General features: G+C 38.0%; 2 protein-coding genes across 3 annotated transcripts in view; one reads left to right on the top strand and one right to left on the bottom strand.

The window, feature by feature from the left end:
- The window catches only part of ctage5 (CTAGE family, member 5), a 20451-nt gene extending 1984 nt beyond the window's left edge, over positions 1–18467 (bottom strand). The window contains exons 1-24 of the mRNA XM_024266644.2: positions 18087–18467; positions 17811–17944; positions 17386–17472; positions 13662–17247; positions 13188–13418; positions 12906–12973; positions 10880–11011; positions 10742–10763; positions 10513–10601; positions 9645–9716; positions 7279–7389; positions 7102–7173; positions 6303–6407; positions 5979–6101; positions 5606–5785; positions 5281–5371; positions 4510–4577; positions 4361–4431; positions 4177–4278; positions 4008–4104; positions 3386–3453; positions 3050–3135; positions 2132–2212; positions 1649–1819 (exon numbers count right to left, since the gene is read on the bottom strand). Coding sequence (XP_024122412.1) covers positions 1649–1819; positions 2132–2212; positions 3050–3135; positions 3386–3453; positions 4008–4104; positions 4177–4278; positions 4361–4431; positions 4510–4577; positions 5281–5371; positions 5606–5785; positions 5979–6101; positions 6303–6407; positions 7102–7173; positions 7279–7389; positions 9645–9716; positions 10513–10601; positions 10742–10763; positions 10880–11011; positions 12906–12973; positions 13188–13418; positions 13662–17247; positions 17386–17472; positions 17811–17944; positions 18087–18207 — 5968 coding nt within the window. The 5' untranslated portion in view covers positions 18208–18467. The remainder of the gene's footprint in view (positions 1–1648; positions 1820–2131; positions 2213–3049; positions 3136–3385; positions 3454–4007; positions 4105–4176; positions 4279–4360; positions 4432–4509; positions 4578–5280; positions 5372–5605; positions 5786–5978; positions 6102–6302; positions 6408–7101; positions 7174–7278; positions 7390–9644; positions 9717–10512; positions 10602–10741; positions 10764–10879; positions 11012–12905; positions 12974–13187; positions 13419–13661; positions 17248–17385; positions 17473–17810; positions 17945–18086) is intronic.
- Positions 18468–18612: 145 nt separating this feature from the next.
- gemin2 (gem (nuclear organelle) associated protein 2) overlaps positions 18613–22138 on the top strand; it is a 4436-nt gene continuing 910 nt past the window's right edge. Inside the window, exons 1-9 of one of the 2 annotated variants that reach the window (XM_024266941.2) lie at positions 18613–18880; positions 19821–19905; positions 19982–20071; positions 20151–20210; positions 20286–20390; positions 20490–20534; positions 20867–20935; positions 21106–21216; positions 21475–21533. In XM_024266941.2, coding sequence (XP_024122709.1) covers positions 18831–18880; positions 19821–19905; positions 19982–20071; positions 20151–20210; positions 20286–20390; positions 20490–20534; positions 20867–20935; positions 21106–21216; positions 21475–21533 — 674 coding nt within the window. In that variant the 5' untranslated portion in view covers positions 18613–18830. Of the gene's footprint in view, positions 18886–19820; positions 19906–19981; positions 20072–20150; positions 20211–20285; positions 20391–20489; positions 20535–20866; positions 20936–21105; positions 21217–21474; positions 21534–22138 lie in introns of both variants that reach the window. The other variant, XM_024266866.2, reaches the window with a different exon arrangement.

Genomic DNA, 22138 nt, shown 5'->3' with positions numbered 1-22138 from the left:
ACATTTTCAAACTAACAAGTGCTGATCTGGAGAAAAGTCAATTTTTTGCTGATTTTAAATATCTAAATGATAAAAAAAAACAGTTTCCAAAAGAGAATTAAATTCTCTAACCAAAGCTAGTAAATATTTTGTTCGAAAAACTATTATAAAATCTGCCTTTAAACAAACAGCATTAAGTCAGAAATGCTCATTTTTAATGAGTTGAGAAAGGATTTTCTTTACACAGACCTTTAAAAACATGAAGCTAAGAAAAATAAAAGTTTTAGTCCCAATGTTTACTTTGGTGTCAGTATACTAGCAACACAACACTTTTAGCTTCTTTATACGTGGCAATTACACAAAGGCCAGAGGAACTTGAAACAGACAAGTTGTGAAATGACAAACAACAGTTTTCAGCATATATATGATCACAAAACTGCACCTTCATCAGGTCACAAATAGCTGATTCCCCTATTTCCATCTGAATTTTAAACAACTTTTGATATCTGAACTATACTGATGACTTATTGTACAAACTCAAATTCATTTTAGGAGCAAGTTGCAGTTTTTTGTATTTTTTTTATGATGTTCCACAAAAAATCCAGAAAAAAAGTATATTATTTATCTTAAACAGATCCTAAATTATTGATCAGCTGGACCAGGGATGTTGACTATCAGCAGCTGGATCAGATTGAGAGCAATTTTATTTCAGTGGAGAAGCACATTTGTTTGCTTAAGTTAATCATTATAATAAAATGATATAAAGCACAGGGGTGAGGAAAAAAGCAAGTAAACATCAAAGAGATACCTTTAAACTGAAACAATAGACTAACTTCTGTTTCACTAGCAGACGATCTCTATGGAGAATTTGATAAGGGGTATCATAGAAATATAAACCGAAGAGGCTGTGAAGGCTTTCACAATTAAAGGGGCCTATGATAAAAATTCTACTTTTTGAAGTTTAAAGTGCATTATACTGATCATTCCTCTCTATAAAGAACCCCAAAGCTATATTTTGATCCGTTCATGCATTTAAGAGTAATCCTGTAAAAACATATGCTAGGAACAGCGGCCCCTCCTATACCCACAAAAACAAGTGGGTCCTATCATGCTGATGTCAGCATGATGTGAACCACCCCCGGCAGGAAGGATGCTTCAGGAATCGAGTCGTTTTACTTCCGGGTAGGAAAAAACTCACGAAAAAGAATTCATATTTCATAAATAATATGTTTTTTTGTGTTACAAAGGTAATATATGATCATATAGTTGGATATAGTTCACCCTGAAAGTTTTAAGAAAAAGGCCCCTTTAAATCACCAAAAGTTCCTTCTTAGGGTCCTGGACATGTATCATAATCAAGGTGCACATGCATCTGCTAGCAACAGTGTTATGACTTATCGATGATGCAGCAGAAAGGCCGTCATGCCACGTGCAAAACTCACAGAGTACTGATAATAAGTTCTCTTTGCAGCCATATTTCTTTTTGCAGCCGATTAAAGATAAGTATTTTAACATATTTATTCCTTTAAAAGCATATAGGACTTACCTGCTCCAGTATTGTTTTAAAATGAGAGTTTTTCATAAAATCTAATCACATTTCTTGCTTATGTGAGGTGATACAGCCTTACAGGTTTTCCTGCACACTTTGTTTTTGCTTGAATCCACAGACCTGGGTGTCCAAGAGGACCTGGAGGGCCTTGAAGGGGTCCTGGAGGCCCCGGAGGGGGTCCTCTGCGATCCCTCTCCCATGTGGGAGAAATTGACCCGCTGTCTGAATGGGGACCTCCACTGTGCTCCATCTCTCCTTGGCCACCTGGGGGCTCCCCTGGATTCCGCATCACTGGAGTAGAAAAAAAAATAGGAAAAAGAAACAGAAGTCCATCGGAAAACAGAAGAAAGAAAAATCGTGAAGTATGCACCGGTAAAAGAAGAAAGAAATCAGTCCAATCAGAAAGCGAAGACAAATAGGGAAACATTTTCATTAAAAACTAAACAACAGCATGAGATTTGTATCTCTTTGGTACAATCCAGACTGCAGGCAGCATATCGTCACCTAAAGCTACAGCATGCTACAGTCAGCAGTTCATCACCAACATGCTTCACCTGTCATACATATGAACAATCCAGAAGCTGCTGGTTGCTGTGTTTTTACCTCTGGGGGAGAGTCTTGGAGGCGGCTCATCCATGAGTACAGGAGAAGAAAGAAAAGCTCTGTTCTCAGAGGATGGTCGACCTAGAGGAGAAGAACCATAAAGTGATGTTTCACCAACAAATGACTGAAAGTTCACTTTAAACCTAAGGATTTTGGGGCCAAAGAAAAGTGTGCAATCCCTAAAAGTCACTTATTTTTTTTTTGTAGTTGACAAATGTTCAATTAGGGCAGCAAAATATACTTACAAGTAAAAGACAGAAGATAACATTCAGTCAACATACATTATTATTGGATTTGATGATCTTTTGATCCATTTTAAAAAGCGTTCCCAGTGGTCTTTTAGTTAGGAATATGCCATTTTTAGCCAAGTCGTTTTTCGAGGACAGTTTCTGCAGAGCTGCAGGGTCATTAGACATTTGCTTCTGAGTGGTGGGCGAGACAGTTAGTGTGAAGCAACCCCGCCTCCCTTCCCCTCTACGTGCTCAGAGCAGGGTACTTGTGGCCTACCCAGCGTATTTTCTACATCACAAATACACTTTTTTTCAAACAGTATTTTTGCATCTGCTCCTGATTCCCAATGATGTGAATTAAGAAATACTCAGAATTTTCTAATTTTCTTCAGAGAAATGCAATAAAAGCATTACAATTAAAACAATTTTCATCAGAGAGGGTTTTTAAATACAGCAACAAAAAGAAGGGATGTTGTTTTAAAACTAGATTCAGTTTGTTTGATGCCAAAAATCTTTACATTTTTAGAAGCTACTCAGATAAAATGACTGAGGTTCAAAACTTAATAATAAGTCATCTTTAAAGGTTGTGGTTTTGCTTTAGGATTAAGGTGAGAAATGATTTATGGTTCGGCAGTTATTTGTGCTGGTAAAACAGAGTAAAAACTCAACATGCTGTGTGTGTGTTTACCTCGAAAAGGCAGCGGTCTAGCAAGGCTGTTCAAGGCATATGGGTCTTTGTCAAGAGAATCCAGCTTAAATTGTGTGTCTGTGAGTCTGTAAAAAAACACAACATTTGTAAAATCTGGGATTAAAAACAAAATATTAGAACCAGTTATTCTAAATATTTTTCAGCTTTTGCCATTAATCCACTTTTAAGAAAACCATTTGGACTGTGGCTCTTATTTTTAATTTTTTTATTACTCTATAATAAGAACAAAATGCCAAGATTTACATGTAAATAGTAACTTTTGACAAAGCATAAATGTGGATACGCAGCAGCTTTTATGCTTCTTGATACACTCACTTCTGTCGTAGAAGAGCGTTCTCTCTTCTAATGTCTGACAGCTCCCTCTCTGCTGCTCGGGCTGCCAGCTGAAAAACAAAAACAAAACAAAGATGGATTATGTATTGGAAAATGTATATTTTAGAGTTTAGAGAATAGGAAAAATTGTTCTAGAAAAAGTGGACAGTTCCCTCTTTTATTGCTGGGGTTACATTATAAAAATAATCAAAAAAGGTGACATTTATAAGATAGGATCACAGATGTTTAAGACTCCTCATTACACACTTTATACAGTTTTCAAAGACAGACTTCACACTTTTCTCTCGTTTAAAGTCAGAGTTCAAACCTTCTCAGGAAAATATGACAGAATGAAAACAAAAATCTGATTGCAATCAAAGATTTAACACATTTGATGAGATACTGTTCAGGAGACACGGCACTAAGTAGACTGTCTGACAAAAGTCTAAAAGGTCAAAAGTAAAAAAAAAAATAAAGCAGCGAGACCACAAAAGTGAATATAACAAGGGAACACTTTGTGTTGCATTGACGTTAACTGACATGAATATTGTACTTTTTCTTTTTTTATTCTACAGTTTTCTTTTTTTTTTAACTCAGTGGAAATGAATGGTTCCCTTGGTCTTACCCAGTTATTATGAGCCTTCTTCTCATGTGCTGATATCTGAGTATCATAAGATTGTTTTGTTTTCTTCAACTCGTCCTCCATTTCTTCTGCTCGTTGCCTAAAACCAAAGCGGGTTAATTTTAGATGTGAGACTCCCTTATGTGCTCACTGGTATTTTTTAGCCAGATACCTGTAGTTGTTAAGCTCTTCCATTGCCATTGCAATGTTTTTGTCTGCTTTATTCAGTTTTTCCTCTTTCTGATGTCGCTCCTTCTCTTCCACGGTCAGCAATCTACAGAAGCACAAATTTGATACTGAAATGCACTAAAACATTTAAAAACCACTCCTCATATGTGTATTATTAGTTATTGGACCTGTGTAGCTTCAGCTCATTTTCTTGGTACATTTCTGTCATAATCTGGAGCTTCTGTTGTAACCGTTCAACCTGAAGACACAGAAAACATAGATCATTATAAAGGGGAAAAAAAGCATTTGCAAAATAAATATTTAAAAGATCTTTTACCTGTTCAGAGTAGATCTTAGTATCAGACTGCAGAGATAATGTCTCAGTCTCCAGCATCTTAATGCTCTCTTTAAGGGAGAAACCCAAAACACAAACAAGCATTTAAAATTAAATTGTATTTGTAGGCGTTTAGCTGCATAGATACACATTATGTCTCATGATTTCTTTGTAAATAAAGTTTTTGAACTATATTTTGTTTATTGTAAAATTGTTCCCAGTGGTCTTTTAATTATGATTATGCAAGTTTTAGCCGAAGTCATATTTTCTGCACACGGGCAGAAATTAACTTCGGAGTTTTCATTGGGACCGTTAGTGTGGAGCAACCTCGCCCCCTTCCCATCGCTGAGAGCAATAGCCCCAAGCTAACATTAGGGGTGCAAAAAAAAAAAAAAAAAGAGTGAATAATATTTGGAGCTTTGTAGCCACAGTTTTAAGGCAAATACCAGCTCGGACAATGAGGAAAACAAAGACGTGACGGGTGAGGAAGAGGAGACTTTGCCCCACCAATGTCAGTTACTGTGTCACAAACTTGAGCTTTTTCAAACTGCATATTTTTATCCATCACAGTTTCAGTAAAGAAATATGTCCTCCATCGTCAGAAAACATGCTACATGTTCAAAACATCATTTTTATTGGGGTGGGTCTTTGAGACTTCACATCTTCCAGTTAATAAAACTACACATTGTCTATAAAATCACAGGGGTGTTGAATCCCCTTCCACATGGGGTTCTGTTCTGCTGGTTTTACAGACCCGGTTGAGGGTCGGCTTACCTTGCAAGTCTTCCTTTGCTTTTACTTCATCATTAAGTTTGGCAAATACTCTGTCTTTATCTTCATCCACTGATTTCAGATCAGCGTTCAGCTACATACAAGAAAAATAGAGAAATGATCAGTATGATCCGTAGCAAAACGGAAAGAACAAAAGCATGTCAGCAAACGTGAAGAGTCATTAACAACGAGTGGTGGAATTAACAAAACCATGGCAAAATGATAAGTTAAATAATTTGCTATGAAAATTCATGAAAGCAAATAAAAAAATCTATCTGTGGATTTGTCAAGATTCAGCATGTACAAAGGTAGTACTTCCTTCACATACCTTAGCAGCATAAATAAGCTTCTGCACTTTCTGAAGATGCGTGTCTGTGAGGTTTGCATTTCCAGTTTTCTCCCCTTTTCCTTGTCTCCCTTTGGTCGACCCCTTCTCGACTCCTTCCCCTTCCTCTTCCTCCAGCTCTGAATCCCAGGCCTTCATCTTGAGAAGCTGATCTGTAAGAGACTGGAAGTAAACAAAAATGTCATTTTTTTTCACTCCACGCTGGACCAGTCACATATCTGTAAGTGTAAGGAATAACATTTTTGTGAGGTGCTGACATAAGTACAAAAACAGAACCTCTTATAGAAGCTTTATGACGATGTTTTAATCTGGTGCTAAGCAGAACATGAGATGGACCTGAGGGAAGTAACCATACCTTTATGCGTTCATCTTTGTTGCCAACATCCTGCAGCATCGCACTGTGAGCAAATTCACATCTTTGCATCTCCTCCTGCAACTCACTCACTCTTTCTGCCCACCCCTCCACTTCCTGTCTAAACTGCAGATAGACAGAAAAGGTTCACAAAAAAAAAGAATAAAATAATTAATTAAATAAAGGGATATTTAGATAAATACCTGACAACATACTGTTGGCTACACTAAGTATGTGAACATGTCAATGCAAAAACAGCAACAAAAAACATTTTAAACAATAATTTTAACTTCCTCAGAAGATAATTTGAATAAACTAGCATCCTACATGCATGTTGGTCTCCTGTAGCAGTTTGTTTTCTTCTTCTGCTGTTTCCAGGTTCCTCTGCAGTCTGTCACTGTTCATATTGTATATCTTCAGAGTGGTCTGTGCCTGTAGGCCAAGAACAGAAAAAATATAGTTTTTTTTCTATTCAGAAAAAACAAGTAAATAAAAGAAAAGAGTTATATTTCCCAGTACTTTATTAATAAAAATAAAATGAAATAGTACTTCTAAAAATGAAGACACAGTCTTTTTGGTGTTTGAACATGTTCTTGTGGTGTTTTTTTAGATGATATATAAAGAAAATTCAGCTTAAAACTGAATTTCTTGTATTTCTTTATTGTTGTGAATCAGGAGCAGATCAAAAAATGCTGTTTGACAAAGATTGTATTTATTATGTAGAAAATACACAAGCTCTATTCTGATGCATCCACTTGCAGACAAATAGATCCATGTACGTCTTTGTTATCCTTGTCTGAACTGGCATCACGCTCAAAACTGTACGGCTGGATGGCTCCAATATTGCTTGCCATTTTGTTGCACCGCTAATGTTAGGTTGTGGGTGTGCTAGCTGAAGACCACATAAACAGAGAGCTCTCAGCAACAAGGAGGGGAAGAAAAAGTGAGGTTTTCCTCACACTAACGGACCCGCTCTGCAGAAACTATGTCCTAGAAAACAACAGGTTTTTTTTAGCTAAAAACGGCATAATCGCAATTGAAAGACCACTGAGAACCCTTTTACAATAACTAAAAAAGTCATTGGAGTTGAGTTAAAAAAATCCGGTAAATATTTGAGAAAATGTACCTGCTCTTCCTGAGATTGAAGTTCATTGGCTTCTTCTTCCAGTACTCTCATGTTTTCCTCGAGTGAGGCAATCTAAAACATCAGCAATAAAAAAACAATAAAGAGTTATTGTTGTTTTGAATTCTGAGTCAACAAAAGGAGTTCCATTGAATTTGAGTGACGTGTATGTTCTCATACCCTCCTTTCTTGCTCTTTCCTATGTTCTCTTTGCAGGTCCAGCTGATCTTTAACCTGTTCTAGATCCCTTTCCAGTTCAGTTTTAGTTTCTTCCAACTGCTTGGCTTTGAGCTACATTTTAAAAGACAAACAGAGGTGGTTAGAGACATATGTCAAGAAAAGAAAAACAAACCAATAAACTAATAAACCAGCAGATCCCAGAAATGCCAATTCATTTTGTTTGACTCTTTGGAAAAAAAAAAAAAAAAATCAGCCATTTTCAAATTCTGCATTGCTTTAATTATTCCATCATTTTATGGGTTTTATGACTTATATTAAATGTTAAAAAAATAGCAACGAAAAATCAAAACAAAAACTCTCTTTAAATGACTTGAGACCATCTATCCATCTTCTTCCGCTCATCCAGGACCAGGTCACAGGGGCAATGGTCGAAGCAAAGACTTCCCTCTCCCAGTCCACTTCCTCCAGCTTCTATGTGGGAATTCAGAGGCCTCGCAGGCTAGCTGAGAGATGTATAGGTAATCTCTCCAGCGTGTCTAGGAGGCATCTGGACCAGATGCCCGAGCCACCTCAACTGGCTCCTCTTGATGTGGAGAAGCAGCCGCCCTACTCCGAGCTCTCTCCGGGTGACCAAACTTCTCACCCCATCTCTAAGGGAGCGCCCAGCCACCCTCCGGAGAAAACTAATTTCAATCACTTGTATTGAGGATCTTGTTCTTTCGATCATGACCCAGAGCTAATGACCATAAGTGAGTACTGGAACAAAGATTTACCGGTAAATTGAGAGCTTTGCTTACTGCCTCAGGTCTCTTTTCACCACAACAGACCGGTGCAGCAACCACATAACGGTGGATGCCGCTCCAATCTGCCTGTCAATCTCACGCTCCAACCTTTCCTCACTTGTGAACAAGACCCCAAGATATTTAAACTCCTCCAGCTGAGGCAGGAGCACTCCCCCCACTGAGAGAGGCAAACTACTTTTTTCTGGTCAAGAACCATGGCCTCAGATTTACGGTGCTGACCCTCATCCCAGCTGCTTCACACTCGGCTGCAAACCGCTCCAATGCATGCTGGAGGTCCTGGCTCGATGGAGCCAACAGAACAACATAATCTGCAAAGAGCAGAGATGAAATCCTGTGGTCCCCAAACCAGATCCCCTTTTACCCCTGGCTGCATCCTGTCCATATTGACTAGGAACAGAACCAGTGATAAAGGGAAGCCCTGCTGGAGTCCAACATACACCAGGAACAGGTCTGACTTACTGCCAGCTATGCAAACCAAGCCCCTGCTCCGGTCAGACAGAGACCGGACATCCCTCAGTAAGGCTTCCCAGACCACCTACTCCCAGAGCACCCTCCACAGGACACCACAGGGGACGCGGTTGAAAACCTTCTCCAAATCCACAAAACCCATATGGACTGGGTGAGTGAACTCTCACAAACCCTCCAGCACCTTGAAGAGGGTGTGGAGCTGGTCCACTATTCCATGATCACAATGAAAACCGCAATGTTGTTCCTGTATCTGAGGGTCAACTATTGCATGAACTCTCCTCCCCAGTCTCCTGTCATAGACTTTCCCAGGGAGTCTGAGGAGTGTGATGTAGTTGGGGGACGCCCTCCATCTGCTCCTTGTTGAAAAGGGGAACCACCACCCCAGTGGTACAGTTCTCATCTGCCACTTAATGCTGCAGAGACATGTCAGCCAAGACACTCCCACAGCATCCAGAGACTTCAAGTACTCGGGACAAACTTCATCCACTTCTGGTGCCTTACCATCACTTCTGTGATGGACAGCCCCACCCCAAAGTCATCAGTCTTTGCTTCCTCAACAAAAGAAGTGTCAGCAAAACTGAGGAGTACTCATTCCACCACCCAAAAATGTCCCCAGTCGAAGTCAACAGCCCCCCACCTGCACTGAAAATGGTGTCATGACTTGAAATATTTTTTAAATGTTATATTTAAAAGAAGATCTAAAAATAAGGCAACTTAAGACAAAAAGAAGAAACCTGTTAGGATGTCTCAGTTGCTGAAAGTGACTGATTTCTTTTGGTAACTAGAAATTATTAATTTGGAACAATTTATTTATTTGACAATTGCATACTGTAAACATCTTTATGCCGACAAAAATGAAATCAAGGTCAAACAGGTCACCACTGTCTGACCGGAAAATCAGTTTAAATCAGTCTAAATGAGGAAAATGTTTCTCTTTTGAACACATCTCTAAAAAAAAAGCTATAGTAAACAATCAATATTTCATTACCCGCATAATGACATAAGCAGGCATCTTAATGGGTATAAAAAATTATAAAAACAAAAGTAGAGATGTTATAAAATATCAAAATGTCACTTGACTTTCCTATGCCTTACCTCTAAATCTTGGGATTTTTTACTTTGGGCCAGAACACCACTGTCCCTCAGAGAGACCTCCAAGTCATCATACTGGGGAGAAGACGTAAAAAGGATGTAAATCGTAGTTTGGAGTACAGTCAACACAAATATAAATTCAATAATTATAAACATACACACATCTATTCCTGAGGGACAATTTAGAATAATCAATTAACCTATGAAGCATGTTTTTATACTGTGGGAGGGAGCTAGAGTGCCCGGAGAAAACCCACAAAGAAGAACATGCAAACTCCAATCTGAAAGGTACCAGTCAGAATTGAACCACTGTGAGGCGAGAGCATTGACCACTAAGTCACTGCGCAGCTCCAGTTAATATTACCATAGCAATCCAAAATAGAGGACCTCTTTGCCGTAAAGACTCACTCCGATTTAAATTGTGTTTCTCACATGTTCTTGTGGCATTTTATGAATTTCAGTCTTTTTGAATTTGGAGCATACAAAAAGATACTCTTTGGAAAAAAGGTTTATTTGTGACATCGAAAATAAACTGCAGGCAATAGGGACCCTGCTCCGCTAACTGAGAGAGAAATTGCTAATGAGCTACTGCTGCTCTGCAGAAACTATGTCATATCTCAATGACAATTTTTTTTGCTAAAAAAACTGCATAATAACAATTAAAATACCACTGGGAACACTTCTAAAATCAATTAAAAGATGATCTGAATAGGACCTCAAAAGTACAATTAACCAGAGAGGAGTCTTAAGATTATTTTGAATAAGATTAAATCTATCAGACACAATTATCTCCATTCATGATAACTCAATCTTATGAGGTACGTTGTGCTCCCAGACAACAACCGGTAACCAATCTGGCATGAGCACTAACCTCTTGTTGACATTGGCTGAGAGTTTCCAGGACTTCACACTTCTCATCGAGCAGAGTAGCAACCTGCTCAGCCATCCACCGCTCCTTACCTAGAAAAAAATTAAGAAGATATTCATATATAATAGAAAATATTTAGGCTTTGCATGTTATCACAAGACAGCCAAACAGAGTTCTGCCAGTCTTTTATAAACCAAAAGCTTTGACAAGGCTGAACACTGAGTGGACTTACTTCGATAAATTCTACTTTTCACCTGCAACGTAATAAGAAAAAAAAAGCAGAAATTTAAAAGAAGTGGTCATTGAGGTTTCTAATTACATGTGCTGTACACATTTTTGTTGGTGTAAATGTGGAAAGCAGTGAACTCACAGAGCTGTAGCATCTACATGTAAACAACAGGACTGTCACCAGCCCCACCAAACACGTTATGATGACCGGCTCCCATGGCACACCATACAGGTCTGGCCCTGGTCTTATGTCCTCTGGCAGTGATGATACAACCTGGAAGGGAGCACAAACTTAGCTTTAAAAGTGGTTTGCATGGACAATTTTGTAATAAACACAAGTTTAAATCTTAACTAACTTGAAAACACATTAACATTCTAGCTAAAGCTTACTGGGAAAGGGTTAGAGAGAAGAAAAGCAGGTCAAATACTCAGGTAGAAAACTGAATGCCGTTAGTTTTAAATAAAGCTTTGACAGTTTGTATTTATGTTTCTAACAAGTGATTATACATAACAACTGGTTATAGTATGGTTGTAATTTAGGTGAATACTGTTTTTTTTTTAGGAATCAACACGTTCCTGCTAATATTCTTCACATTATTTTAATCATCCTCATTATTTAAACAAATTAATTGTTTAGATAAGCACTTAATATGAACTTTAGCTCTTACTTTGAAGTATTACAAATGTTTCATAGTCAAAATGTTCTACAGAAATTGCACTAAAAAATATCCCAACATGTAAATATCTAAATCTATCAATACTCTGTGCAAGATTCAACAGAATGCTGAAGCAGAAGAGAATGTCATGTGACTAAATTAATCAAAATGTAGCATTTTTAAACAGCTAACCATGCTAACAATCATTAACACGCTAAAAATAAAAGTACAATCGTTGAATAAAGCATTAGCAGCACACCAAAAGACTCCTACAACATAGCAGGTGAAACTGAATTCATGAGCACTTCCTTACAAATGGAACAATCAAGTGTTTTCGGTAACAAGACAGTCCGTTACGTTATTTCTGCTGTTCCGGCTAACTGGGAAATGCTAACGAAACCTGCCTCATAACATACATCTTTCACTTTCTCCGTCACGAGACTGTAGTAAGTTTCTGCCGTCTCTTGGAAGTCGACGGCCAACTGATCACTTGCTGAATGTTCCCCCATGTCAGAATGATTTCATGGGATCGCTAGTTTTAAAAATATTTGTATTCATACAGACGAAGAAAGTACAGCTGTCAGCTGGGTTAACGGCGAATTCACTATCCTATTCACAACACTGACCGTCAAGCGTATACCACAAAACTGAAACTCGTAGGGAGGAGCGAAATGTAAAACTTCTTTTACAAGACGATTTACTATCAATTTTTTAAAATTGTGTTTCTAGTATTTTAAAAATAATAAAATGTAAATATTTTTGACAAAAACAAAGCATGTACAAAACTTTATAGATTTACGACGTGTGCAAAGGACTATACAAGACCCCTCTTGTACGAATGGTTTGATCCTAACGTCACCAATTGTAAAATGCCACACTGGCAAGTCGGATCTTTTTCAAAGTGACACCAGAGGAAACAGGTGACATTCACCAAGCCACACTTTACTGATAGATTAAACATCGCCCACGACATAACTTTTTTTTTTAAACTCATTTATTAAATACGATAAATATGAATGTGATTAACCAATATAAAATATTTTAATACGACAGGATGGAGCCGTTTCATTATGATAAACCAGATAAATGTGAAGAAAATTAGAAAATTACCATCTATTTTTTTTTTCCTAAGGATGCAACTTCCACCCACCCCTGACACGAGTAACCCACTTTCCCTATTTAGTGTTGCTGAAAGCCAGCTGGCTCACAGTGTTATGCTCAGTTGTCAGTTGTGCTGATCAAGTTTAGTCAGGCTGACAACCAAGATGAATGCTGGAATTTTAAAATGGCAAATATTAGGAAAATATGGTTAATTGTGATGTTATCAGGTTAAAAACATGGATTACATAAAAACATGGTGTCATTTTATGTGTAGCAATTTCCAAGAATAAAAAAAGGAAGGAGGAATTTTGTGGAGATCATCATAACACAATTTGCAGATAAAGAAAATCTCAAATATTATCTGGACTTTGCAATTATATGTATATAAAAAATGTTATTTTCCCCCCTTACTTGCACAGTAAGCCATGCAATGATCCATCTGACATGATGAATTAGGTCCAAGATTTGCGTCATTGCTCCTGGAATTAAAGAGATTTTGAAATTTAGTCTCTGTTGTCACTTCGTTGAATAATAGACTAAAAAGGGAAAAATATACATATAAATTGCTGTTTAAAGATTCTGCTGGAACTGGAAAATTCTGTTAAAAATGGCAAAAGTTGCATTTGTTGTTATTGATTTTTTTGTAAAAGCATTTCCATATTTCTGATCAACAGATAGCTGTGTCATCAATACCTTCATGTGGCTGAGGTGACAGTCTCTTTTCTTCGCTTCTTTTTTCTTCTGTTTCTTTATCCTTGTTTTTCTCTTCAACCATGTTACTGTCCATGAATCCGTTGGCCTTCTCGTCTTCTAGCTGTTCTTCTGTGTGAATGCTGTCATCCCGGGGTGCAGATGAATCCTGGATGCTTGCTTTTTCGTCCACGTCTTCATCTGAACACGATGTGCCGTCACAGACACTCTGAGCTGCACGCGACAGACAGATGTTATGATTAGTGAAGCAAAACCAAATAAAAACTGCTAGATTAACCAAGTCAATCCAGAATTTGCAGCAACTATATTGATTAAAGACCAGCTCCGATGAATATTTTATTTTAGCATGTTCTTGTGGCATGTTTCCTGATAATGGAGGACATAATTAGGTCATAATTAGGAAAATAAAGATCAGAGAGGGTCTTTGAGGCAAAAAATATTTAAAAACATAGCTACCTTCATGATTATTAATATCCGAAGTCTTTTTCACGGTTTTTAATAACATTTCCATCTTCTGAAGTGCAACAAGGGTTCTGGTCTTTTCTTTGTCCTCATGTGGGGCATCAGCAGTCCCCACACCGGAAGAAACCAGAACCTCTCTGTGGTAATATAGAAGACTTTCCATATCAGACAGTATGGACTGATCAACTTCTGGGTTTTCAGCTTCTGCTTCTGGACTTGTTAAAATGTAATCTAAAAACTCCAACTTGTGTTGTCCAAAAAGCTCCATCAGGACCGTTATCTCATCCAGGCTCATGTGGTGGAAGAGGTTACTGTACTGTCCTGTGAGGGTTTTTCTTTCCAGAAGTGCATCAGTTGTCAAAGCTGCGGCATGGAGAATGTGGATTTCTGCAGAGGGAGGAGGATGAGGCTGCTCCATGGGGGTAGGTGTGTTCACCTGTTGGGGTTGGGGGGAATTAGTGGTTGGGGTTGGTTCTTGCTGAGGAGTCAAAGACGTTTGTAGCTCTGGTGACTCACCTGAACTGTCATTGATAGTACTGGTTATTTCAACTAACTCATTTGATTCAGTGGTAGGGGTTTGTCTAAAAAAGCTAAAAGCCTTTTTGAAAAGACCAAAGGTTTCTTTGGTTTCACTTTCTGCTGCTTCAGGTGGATTCAAATCCCTTTTATGATCTTCAAACGCATGGCTAGTTAGACTGTCAGCTTTATCTACAGAGGGCTCCCTTTCATCCCTCTGGTCTTCACTTCCAGATGTTGAAGCATCAGTTTTAATAGGTTGCATTTCAGAGTCATTATTCCCTTCTGAGTCTGTTAACTGCTTTTCTCCAGTATCATCTTCTTGTGCTCCTCCTCCTACTGTTTCATCTGCTTCCTCCTCATTCTTTTCTGTCACTGCAACTTCTTGTTCCTCAGGACAATTTGGACATTTGAGGCTGTCAGCTTCTATAGACATCGTCTGCTGCTTGTCGTCAGTCTCCAGTTTTTCATTAATCACTTCTTCAATTTCTTTCTCTTTTTCCAACTCCTGGTTTTCAGACTCTGTTACTGTTCCAGTGACGAATGGTGAGCTATCATCTGTTCCTTCCCTCTGATTGTCATCCAAGGCTTGTGTACTTGTGTCACCATGAATCCTTTCCATCTCTGCATTTTGCAGATTTTCCTTTTCTTCTTTGATCAATTTTTCAGTTACCTCCTTAGCTTCCATCGTATCCTCCATCACGACCTGCTGTTCTTCCTCTGGCAGCGTCTGTTTCTCGTCCTCTGCTTGTTCCTCAACTTTCTCCTTTGGTTCATGCATTTGGTTGCCATCTTTGTCCTTTAGCTCTACAACGTCTTTATTAGCTGATTCATCCTTTTCCTCCTCTGACTTTTTTCTCTCATCCAACTCCTCGTTATCATTCTGTTTCTCCACCACCTCTGTTTGTTGTTTATCCTTCATCGGATCCCCCGTTTCTTTGTCATCACTTACTTCCTGTTGCACCTCCTCTTCTTTTGAATCATCCCCTGTCTCACTTGTTTCTATCTCCTCCTTTGGCATCTCGGTTTCTAGTGTTTCTGTTTCCAGTCTTGCAGTTAAGTCACTCTGACTGGAAACATCCTCATCAAAGCCTAAAGTCTTTTTTTCAACTTGCTCATCATGATGTGTTGTTTCTTCAGAGTGAATATTAACATCAGCTGTTTCCTCATATACTGTTGATGTTCTATCACTGGAGGACACTTTGCCATCCTCTGATGGATATTCTGATACACTTCCCTCATCTTCTGCAGAAATCGACGATCCAGATTCCTCACTAGTGCTCCATTCAGATTTTGTTTCTTCTTCATTTTGGGACTTATCCTGATGGCTCCCCATGTCTGAGTTATCACCAGAAACAGATGTTAGATTTAGTTGATCCTCAGATGTGAAACTGACATCATCTTGGACACGTTCAGTTGCTGCTTCTGTATCACCACTGACTTGATTTTCCTCTGTTGGTTCCTCTTTTTGATTCAAATCTTGATCTTCGATCTTTTGATCATCACTACTTTTGCTTTCTATATCTGTGGATTCAGCTGGGCTGCTTTCTTTAGTTGTGTTTTTGGCAAATTCCTCCTTATTAGTGATCTGTGGAGCATCGTTACCTTCAGGTCTTTCAGAGTTTGGCAATAATTCATCATAACTCTCAACATCCTTTGATTGCTGGTCAGACGGTTCAATAAAATCTTGATTATTATCTGTAGTGGCAATTTCTTCATGTCCAGGATCAATAGTAATGTCTTCCCCATTTTTCACTGATTTAAAAGTCTCTGTATTCTTGGTGTCCACATCTTCAGATATCCTTTCATCAACTTGGATTTCCTCTAAATCTTTTTTTTCTTGATTTTCTCTCTGTGAAATGCTGCTGTCCATCTGTGACATTTCCACATCCATCTGGAGCTTTTCATTCAATTCATCAATATGGAGTTCAGCTTCATCCTTTTTAAGATTGGTGTAATTTCTGTCTGATGCATCTTCAATTTCTACTTTGTAATCATCAATATCAGTGCTTTCGACTTTCATATCTTCTTGAGACTGGGTATGTGGATCCTTTAGAATATCATCTTCCTTTGGTGAATCGCTGGTGTCCGCCTTTGCTTCATCCATCCGTGGAGCCTCCTGTGAGCTTGTATCTATATTATGTGATTCTTCCGGCTGGTCCGAGGCATCATCCTGCTCTTTCTCATTTTTTACACTCTGATCTGCTTTCTCCTTTTCCTTCCCAAAGCCCAACATGTCCCCAATTCTCGCATTCGGCCAAAAACTATATTCTTCCTTTTCCGTCTTCTCCTCATTTTCTTTCTCTGCATTCTGATTGGTCAATCCATATCCCATCCCACTTGAGAGCTTGCTTCCCAACCAGCCCAGCGTTCCCATCTCAGTTTTCTCTTCTTCGTGTAGCTGACTTCCCTCCAGGTCTAAAGACATCCGTCTGCCTCTGTATTTCTCAGCTGGTTCTATGCCGTCATCCGTTTCTCCTTCATCGTGCTGTTCTTTTTCTTCATCTGATTTTTTCTCGCCCCCAAAACTGAGCCAGCCAGTCACAGTTGAGGCTATGGTATCAGCTGTTTTGTCTGTCTTTGTCCCACTTTCATCTGGATTGTCTTGTTTATTGTTTCTCCCAAAACCCAGCCATCCTGTCACAGAGGAGGTGAGAGAGCTTTCGTCCTTGTTCTCTGTCTTCTCATCTTCACTCTCACCTTTTAGCGTTTCTTCCTGTTGCCCTGCACCAAACCATCCCGTCACGGAGGAGCTCAGCCAGGAAGAGGAGGCCGACCCACCTTGATTGCTGGAGGCTGCTTGAATCTCCTGCACTTCTTCAGGTGGATCTGCTGCATCCCCAAGTGTCTTTGCTCCTTCTGATTCCTGTACTGAATCTGATGATTCAGTGGAGAGATCTTCAGAGGTCAGGGGGTTTTTAGCATTTGTCTCATGCAAATCTTTGGCGATGTCATTGATTTCTGACTCCTGCTTTTGAATTTCCTGATTGTTGTCATCGTCCGAGTCAAAATGAGTGGAATCAATGGGGTAGCCAAACTCATCCATACAAAAGAAATCTGATTTCTGCAGGAAAAGTGAAAACACCACCTTAGATTACAGAACAAATGCACAAAGGATGTCATTATCACTTTAAGTGTAACACGTTTCTTAAACACCTTCACCCTAATTAGGTTTTAAGTGTTTTATACTGATTTTAATTACCTGTGTTTCCACTGCTGTCTCCTTGGTTGCAAAAACTTGCTCCTCTTTTACTGCATCCTTTGGAAAATAGCCAAACTGTTTGTCAATCTAAATAAAAAAAAACAATAATATGAATTTCCCTCAGCAAATAGATGCAAATATACATTAAAAGTGAATGTGAAAGGAATAAATAACGGGGGAAAAGAGGATACAGTAGCTGTATCAAGCTACTGTTATTATATTAAATATTTTATTTTTAATACCAAGAACTTGAGAAAAATGTTTTAGTAGAATATTCCATTGTGCTAAAACTGTTTTTTATTTTATCTTTCAGTGTTTTAAGACTCTTTAATTAATTTATTCCACTTTTATGGCAAAAAGACCTTGGAGAAGTGGCTGAACACACTTCACATTAAGGCTTTCCTATAAGAAGAAAACAGACATACACTGCCTGCCCACAGATCTTCCCTCTTTCCTGCAAGTTTGTGGTAGACAAAAATGGTATCTCCACGTCTGAAGCTCAGAAAGCGGCAGTCGTTGCTCTTATGGTCCCTTATGGCCTGCACTCTGCTCATTAGGCCTACACACATAAACACCAGCAAACAGAAACAAAAGTGATCAGTCACATTAATATGAATGTCATAAACAAATCTACAAATCTGAAGCAAGGCATAAAACCTGACCATATTTTAAATAACATTAACTGAAGTGTTTGGACTTACTCTCACACTCAGAATCTCCACAGATCTTGTAGTCGGATAACAATCCTGGATTTACGTGAGGCAAAGTCATGAACGTCGTACCTACAATCCAAATTAATGTATGTAGCAAAGAAATATCCATTTTGGGTGTTTTAGCTGGAGTGTATCAAAGAAAAACATCCATATTTGGGAAGAAATCACTTTGGCCAGCTGTGCTGGAAAGTGGACATTGCCTCTGTGCTGTTTCTCTCATGAAAGCTCACTGGTAAATGAAAGAGTGGAGATAAGATATAAGGCTAGCATGAAGATAATAATTAACAATGCTGCTCATTAACCGCGGACTGCAGAACAAAACATTATCAGCTCTAATGTCAAAGGTTTATAGTTTTCCACTGAAATAATTTGTTAGGTTTTTTTAAATCACCATTTTCTGATGTTGAATTCAAGTAAAATAAACGTGTCCATATGTTTGACAGGGTAGCATTTTTTTATGTACTTCGCTCTTTGTGTCCAAAGTTTAAGGCGTCCCGTGTTACTATGGATACAAACCTTGCCTGACGCACAAAATTGGCGTCATCAGCTCCAGCTTACAAACAAAATGGCGCCTGTCAGGCAACAGTAAAAGCAAGCATCAGCCTAGATTTCGTTTTAAATAACTACGTTTCGCTTCAGAGTTTTACATTATTAGCAAAAAAAAAATGAAGTCGGATGTTGAGGAGTTAATGCCAAGGCTGCTTCCGGTGGAGTTAGGACAAAACACGGAGGATGTGGACCTCAGCGGTCCACCGAGGAATCCCCAGGAGTACCTGCGACAGGTCCAGTTAGTTCAGCTTTTTATTATCACTTGTCACAACTGTGTTTCCTTTTCTGAGACTATGTGTTTTGAAGGCTTTGAAATAGTAAAGTATTTGCATAAAAATAGTATAAAATAATCGCTTTGTAGCTTTAAATGATTCTGCTGCTTGATATTTGGTGTTTTTTCAATAAACTTTATTGAAAACATGACCGAATACAGTGGGTTAAATAATACACTTTGGAGTACCGTGCATTCTACACATTAATCAGCGTTAGAGTCTAGATGTCATATGATTTAATTGAACATTAAAAATATGTAGTACATTTAAAAGATTAATTTTTTCTTGCAGCCTTCCTATTTTGCTCGTGTTCCATTGTTTTGTAATGTGACTACAATAATTTTCCACTAATGAATGTAGAATTTCCCAAAAATAAAAAACAGTTTAACAATTAAGGAATATATATATATATAGACTATGAAATTCATATAACAATATTAAAGATATTGAATGATTTATATTCAATTTAGTGGTTATAAATTCTCCCAGATCAGACCAAAACTTCTTCATGTTAAAACAAATGAAAAATGATCTTCACTTGATTGCCAAAAAACACGAGACTCTTATATATTATATTTTTAAAACTTCTTAGTGTATTTTTAACATAAGCTTCATAAATTTGATGCAGATTTTTTAAATGAAACTTTTTTATATTATTATTAATGATACATATTTATGAAAAGTAGTATTAGCCTATTAAAAATTTAAATCAGCCATAGTTGAATACTAAAAAATGTTTACAACAGGTGGAACCAAACAAGAAATCAGATTTCCAATATATGTATTGTTACATATTTTCCTTTACCACATCTCCAATAACAACTACATTGATTTCCACAGTATTATATGTGAATAATAAATTGAAGAAAAGATGATGCTCCCTCACTTTCCTATGATGTAGGTTGGAAGCGTCCATGTGTCCAGAGGTGGTGGTTGCTCAAATCGACCCTAAGAAAATAAAGAAGAAACAAACGGTTCACGTGTCTGTGAGTGAAAGTCTATCATTTTGTTAAAATCTTTATTTGTTTTGGGGAAATAATGTTTACACATTTCTGTTCTCAGGTGGCTGGATGCCATGCTCCCCCTGTAGGTTTCTCCCCCAGCCTTCACTGGCAACAACAACAAGTCAGTAACTTTTCTGATGTGAGACAGGTAAGAAAAACAACAGCTAAAACACTGGCGTGTTGTTTCCTATTTCACTTTGGCTTAAACTGATTTTTCTATCTATCAGACCATCACCAAGAATAGGAAACACTGGAGCAGCCAGACTCTGGATGACAATGTACAGATGGTAAGAAGTCAAAATCCTGCTGCAGTGTTGTCAAACGTGTTTGTTGACATGCTCTTTAAATGTGATGTTCTACAGCCAAAGCTTACAGATGAGGAGGGCTGGAAGAAGTTCTGTTTAGGAGAGAGGATCTACCTCGGTGCATCAGCCTGCTCAACAGATGCAGAACTGGACTATAGCAAGGTTCTCAACCCAGTTAGAAGTTTTGACACATCAAGTTTGAAATACGGTTGTACAACTAGATAATACTGATGTTGTTTTTTTGTTTTTGTTTGTTTTCAGGTTGGGTTTCCTCCATTCTTAACAATCGTAAGCAGACTAAACCAGGTAATTGTTTTTAACTGAGCACATAATTCAATGTTACTTCAATTCTTTTTTAAAGTAAAAATTTTAACCAAAAAAAGAATATAAAAGGGATGGCAATTTGGCAAAATTTCACTCTGATGAAAGATAAATGTGTTTTTAACATGTTCTTATAAATCAGGAGCAAATGGGAAAAATGCTCATTTGTGATGTAGAAAATATGCTCCATTCTGCCTCCACTCCATTGTGATGCATCCACTTTAAACAGATGTATATAACAGGGACATTCTATTGTTTGTGAATCTAGTTGTTATAAGGGAAACAGTGATGACTTTTTGATGGTCTTTTGTCTTCAGTCAACAGTTCTGATGGTGCTGGATGTCCTCATCAGCTGGTTTGAAGAGCATGAATTTGTCTCTCAGTTGGTGAGTTTTTTTCACTTCCTGCTTAGTTGCTTACAACCTCTTATTTACAGTGTATATTGTTCTTAGTCCACAAGTAGGTAAACACATGAACCTGCTTTCCAATATGGAAAAGAAACACAATATATTTTGTGCTGTTTAATTACCTTATTTAGTTTCCTTTCCTCTGAAAGGGTTGCTGGTTGTATGCTCTGTTTGCCTGCTTGGAGAAGCCTTTGCTCCCTGAAGCTCACTCCTCCATCCGGCAGCTGGCGAGAAGATGTGCACAGCTCCGCAGCACTCTGGTAAAACCTTCCCACTTGTTTCAAAGCTACAAAATATATACTTATAAAGAGATTTATGAATACAAACTAGATTAGAAATAGTTTTCATTCACAAACCAAGTACAGTACTTGAAATTGATTCATAATTAATATATTTTATACTGCAATTACAGATTCTATTTGTAATTCATCTAGATTGATCACACCCCTCTGTTTAGATCTTAGCAAGTTCTATAGAAATATTTTCTCTGCTGTTAAAATTGTTTAATTGTTCCATAGGAAAGCCAGGACGACGATAAACTCCCTCCCCTAAACCTCCTCATCTGTCTCGTTGCCAGGTAACCCCACATGATCTGCACTAAAAATAGTCCTAAAAATATTCACTCACCCGCCCAAGTAACTGAACTCACTTTCACCATCAACTTCATGGCTGTAGAGGAATAAAGTCACGTTGGCTCCTTCCACAAAATGAGCTCAGACATTCTGGATCATCCCAACTTTTTAGTCAGTCTTTAATGTTCCAACATGACTCCACAAAATGCATTTCATAACCTTTTAGAAACCCTTAAAGAGTTCAGGCCATGGATCTGCAACCTCAAACATCCAGGCCGATTACTCATTTACCACCACTGGAGCAACAAAATCTGGCTTTCTCCTTTAGAAAATTAAATTGATTTTCAGTTATGTTATAGTTACTGTTACAATACATCAAACATTTAATTTATATGTGAAAATTTACTTTTTTTTTTCCCAATAAAAGGTTCACATGTTTTCCTTTCAAAATAAGAGACAACTGTGTCACATAGGGTCATTTCAATGCAGCAAATGTATTAGTAGGCAGTGGTGTAATGTCAACAGTGGTTAAACGCAAAACTATTCATTTTACTGTTTTTGGTGCATCCAAAAATGTGTAAATGTAGCTAACTACATTTAAACTGATTAC

The sequence above is a fragment of the Oryzias melastigma genome, linkage group LG22 (genome assembly GCF_002922805.2).
Source record: "Oryzias melastigma strain HK-1 linkage group LG22, ASM292280v2, whole genome shotgun sequence".
NCBI lineage: Eukaryota > Metazoa > Chordata > Actinopteri > Beloniformes > Adrianichthyidae > Oryzias > Oryzias melastigma.
The sequence above is the reverse complement of the archived record's forward strand: the minus strand, read 5'-3'. Positions and strand labels throughout refer to the sequence as shown.